Source organism: Apium graveolens, chromosome 1 (genome assembly GCF_009905375.1).
Source record: "Apium graveolens cultivar Ventura chromosome 1, ASM990537v1, whole genome shotgun sequence".
Lineage (NCBI taxonomy): Eukaryota > Viridiplantae > Streptophyta > Magnoliopsida > Apiales > Apiaceae > Apium > Apium graveolens.
In genome coordinates, this window is record NC_133647.1 from 168,517,851 (window position 1) to 168,522,286 (window position 4,436).

The 4,436-nt window shown below is 35.1% G+C and overlaps 1 protein-coding gene across 1 annotated transcript; it reads left to right on the forward strand.

The window, feature by feature from the left end:
• The first annotated feature begins 1,662 nt into the window (after positions 1–1,662).
• On the forward strand, positions 1,663–3,127 carry LOC141711212 (uncharacterized). The gene is made up of 4 exons (XM_074513624.1): positions 1,663–2,011; positions 2,123–2,180; positions 2,374–2,797; positions 2,879–3,127. Exons 1-4 carry the CDS (start codon positions 1,663–1,665, stop codon positions 3,125–3,127), a joined length of 1,080 nt encoding a protein of 359 aa, XP_074369725.1.
• Positions 3,128–4,436: the final 1,309 nt, after the last annotated feature.

Below are 4,436 nucleotides of genomic sequence, written 5' to 3' on the forward strand. Positions count from 1 at the left end.
GAGATACCAATGGAATCAGTATATATAATACAGTCAGATGGGAATTCTTACAACTCTTAGAGAAACAGGAAATATATTTGAAGCAACGCGCTAAGCAGTTTTGGTTAAAAAAGGGCGACCAAAATACAAGGTTTTTTCACAGGTTTGCTTCGTCACGGAGGAAAACGAACTTGATTCAAAGAATAAAGGATAGTGCCGGGGTGTGGCGTGAAACGCTAGAGGAAATTCAAGTCGTTATTGAGGAATACTTTTCAGCGATTTTCAAAGCATCATCAGTAAATGGACAATTAACGGAAAGGGAGGAAGTACAACAAGTTTCTGAGTCTGATAATATGAACTTAATATCAGATGTAACAGAGGAAGAAGTCAAGTGTGTTGTGTTTTCAATGCATCCTGAAAAAACCCCAGGACCGGACGGGTTTAATCCTGCCTTTTACCAGTCCTTTTGGAGTGTGGTGAAAAACGATGTGGTTCAGTTTTGTAAATGGTTTATGCATACAGGTGAACTACCACTAGGGGTGAATCAAACTGCAGTTTGTCTTATACCAAAAGTGAAAGCTCCTCAAACAGTGGCAGATTTGCGCCCAATATCCTTATGTAACGTACTGGTCCAGATATTGTCCAAAGTAGTATCTAATAGATTGAAAACATGCCTTGGGTCGATTATCTCTGATAGACAAAACGCCTTTATTGAAGGAAGACTGTTAACTGATAATGCCCTTGTTGCGTTTGAAGTGAACCACTATATGAAATGAAGAACTAAAGGAAAGAATGGAGTTGCAGGTTTCAAAATCGATATTTCCAAGACATATGATCGGTTGGAGTGGGGATTTATTCAAAATATGATGCACAAATTTTGTTTTCAGGATATGTGGGTGGACAGAGTAATGAAATTAATTCAGTCAGTATCATACAAATTCATGCAAAATGGGCAGGAGTTTGGCAACATTATACCAAGTCGTGGAGTACGACAGGGGGATCCGATCTCACTCTACATATATATACTATGTGCTGAGGGTTTGAGTGCCATGATAAGACGAAATGAAAACGCAGGCCTTATTCATGGATGTACAGTTACATGCGGAGCTCCTACGATTTCACACCTTTTATTTGCAGACGACTGCTATTTTTTCTTCAAAGCAGTGGTGTCGGAGGCCAGTGTGATGAAAAGAATACTGAAAAGATATGAAGATATTTCAGGTCAGGTGATTAATTTTAACAAATCCACAGTTGTATTCTCTCCAAATACGAGTGAAGAGAATAGATAGGGAGTCTGCGATCAGCTAGGTGTCAAGGAAGTGAATAGCTCGGGCAAATACTTGGGCATGCCAATGACGGTAGGGCGACGTAAAGTAGCAACATTCAGATTTCTGGCTGATAAGATTGAGCAAAAACTGCAGGCCTGGGGAAATCAAAATATTTCGATTGCGGGTAAGGTTACTTTACTTAAATCAGCTGCTCAAACTATACCGAATTTCTGGATGAGCTTGTTCCAAATCCCAAGGGAGATTACAGATAGAATTGAAAAGAGGATGAATGCATTTTGGTGGTGTGGTGCAGGGGGTACTGGGGGAATAAAATGGTTATCTTGGGATAAACTTTGTGTGGTGAAAGAGGAAGGAGGGCTAGGGTTTAAAAAAGCTGTCTAAATTCAACATCGCAATGTTAGCAAAACAAGTGTGGCGTTTGATAAATAATGTAAATCCATTGGTGACTCAGTTGATGAAAGCCAGATACTATCCAAATTCAGATTTTCTGAATGCTTCTATAGGGGATAGTCCGAGTTACGTGTGGCGTAGTATAGTTGCCTCCCAAGCAGTGATTAAACAAGGATGCAGAAAACGGATAGGAGATGGTAAGGGCACCAAAGTTTGGCAGGTGCCTTGGTTACCTTGTGCGAACAATGGATATCTCACAAGTAAGAAATACCCAGAGCTGGCAGATGCAACAGTAGATAGATTATTTGATGCTGAAGGTCGAAACTGGGATGGGGAAGTGTTAAACGATTTATGTAATAAGTGTGATAAAGCTCTTATATATATTAAGTCCCGATTCCTATAAGGAGTAAAAACGATTCCTGGTATTGGTTTCCAGAGAATAAGGGTGATTTTTCTGTACGTAGCTGTTATAGATTACTACGGGGGGAATATCAGTGTCAAGAGAAGAAATTTTGGAATAAGGTATGGAGATTAAAATTACCAGGGAAGGTATCGAATTTTTTATGGAGAGTGGCGAGGGATGTGCTTCCAACAGCAGCTGGCTTGATACCAAACAAGTAGCTATACCAGCAACTTGTACCTTGTGTCATACTTATGCAGAAGATGCAGCTCATATTCTGTTCAAATGTTGTTTTGCCCAAGAGCTATGGTAAAGTACAGGACTTGGGAATATAGTTTTTGCTGGAAGTATGGATACAGCGACGGAGGTGTTAAAACGGGTATTTACTACTGCCAGAACTGATCAATGTGCACTGGTGGGTTTGTTTTATTGGGGATTATGGTCACGGCGCAATAAGTGGGTTTGGGAGAGAATCAACATGTCAGTTTTTGGAGTTAAAACGATGGCCTTGAACATGTTAGTTGATTGGAATCAAGCTCAGACGATCGCAGTAAAGGGATCAGACAAAACCATAACAAGAAACTCTTCATGGTGCAAACCTCCAGAGGGGTGGATAAAGATTAATGTAGATGTTGTGTATCATCTAGGAAGTGATCATATAGGGGTTGGTTGTGTGATACGGGATGATGAGAGCAGATTCATGCGAGCACAAATGAATACAATTCAAGGTGGAAGGAGTGTTAGAGAAGCAGAAGCACTTAGCATGAGGGAAGCGCTATCATGGGTCAAGAACTGGACAACAACAAAGTGTATTTTTTAGTATGATGCTAAATTATTAGTTGATGCGTTCTACGGACCAAGAGGCAAATCGTGTTTTGACACGATAGTAGAGGATTGTAGTGAGTTGATTAAACACTATGATGAAGTGTTAGTTGATTTTGTTCCTAGATCGGCGAATAGTGTGGCTCATAGTCTTGCTCGAGCTGCATATTCTAACCCAGGTCTGAGGGACTGGCATGATACTACTCCTGATATGATTTTATGTAATCTTTCGATGGATGAATTTTAATATAAGCAAGTACATTTGTTTCAAAAAAAAACTTTGAAATTAAACTTATGTTTTAGCAAAATTATAATCATTACCGTAGGCCTTTTGCATCTTGGAGTGTACTTATCAATCGGGTTCTTAATAATACTTACGTTATATATATTGAATAAAAGGCTATCATCTATATCAAATCCCCGTCAATTCCTTCCAAAACTTAACAATGCAAGCTCGCGCTTTAACCTAACAAGTGTACATGTATATAAACATTTATAATTTGATATTTATAGTATATATATATATATATATAATTATAGATATATAGTCAATTTTTACAAAGACCACGTTTTTGTTGGAAACTATGGAGACCATTTATGTTCTGCAACTAAAATCTTGCATAAAAATATTGCAAAATGTATTGTTTTGTGAATTATGTTTTACAAAGATCATTATTTTATTCAAAATCTTGAATATCATCCATGTAGGCATGTAGAACATTACAAAATATTTTATTTTATGAAACATGTTTAGTTTGCAGAATATTTGTTCAAACTGTAGAACATACACATTATATTTATTAAACTTAAATAATTTTCAATAATTTTAATGAATTAGTGATATTCTTAAACTATACTTCACAAAATAATATATTTCACAATGTTTTGATTGTAGAACATAGGTGGTTTCCGTATTATTCAACAAAAACGTGAGTTTTATAAAATTTGACTCTCTCTCTCTCTCTCTCTCTCTCTCTCTATATATATATATATATATAATGAATGTATTGTCAAGTGTACATTTTAAAATATTTTACCCGAAAAAATATAAGTTTTCTTTTAGTGTTAACCAAATTTATATTACTTATATAAAATTTACTAATAAACTATTATAATAAAAAGTTAGCAAATGTTTTGGAATATATAAGCAATGTTTAATAACTAATTTTTCACATGTTTAAATATTACAATAATATTATTAAATATATTTTTACGAATTGTATAATTCATTTTCACTTGTATTAAATAAAAAATAATTAATATTTCTTTCACAATCCTTTTTCTAATCAAAAGATAGTCATTATAAATATTAGTGTTGATAATTTAAATATAGCTAATATCATTAATGCAAAAAAAAATTATAGGTTCAATAAATTTTACATAATATCAATTTTATATAATTTTAGCTAATAATTATAGTTACTTCCCTTGGAGATGCTCTAAGGATTCTTAAATTACTTCCATTTATCCATGTAGTTGAAACCGTCATTTGAATATCTTTGTTTCCACCTTAATGCCTCTTTTTTAATCGTATCCAACAAAGCATCAACCTTGCT

Coding starts and splice junctions, on each gene's coding strand:
- LOC141711212 (XM_074513624.1), top strand. CDS start 1,663: ATGTTAGCAAAACAAGTGTGGCGTTTGATAAATAATGTAAATCCATTG. Junction 2,012..2,122: donor GGAAGTGTTAAACGATTTAT/GTAATAAGTGTG, acceptor TTCTGTACGTAG/CTGTTATAGATTACTACGGG. Junction 2,798..2,878: donor CAATTCAAGGTGGAAGGAGT/GTTAGAGAAGCA, acceptor TGTATTTTTTAG/TATGATGCTAAATTATTAGT.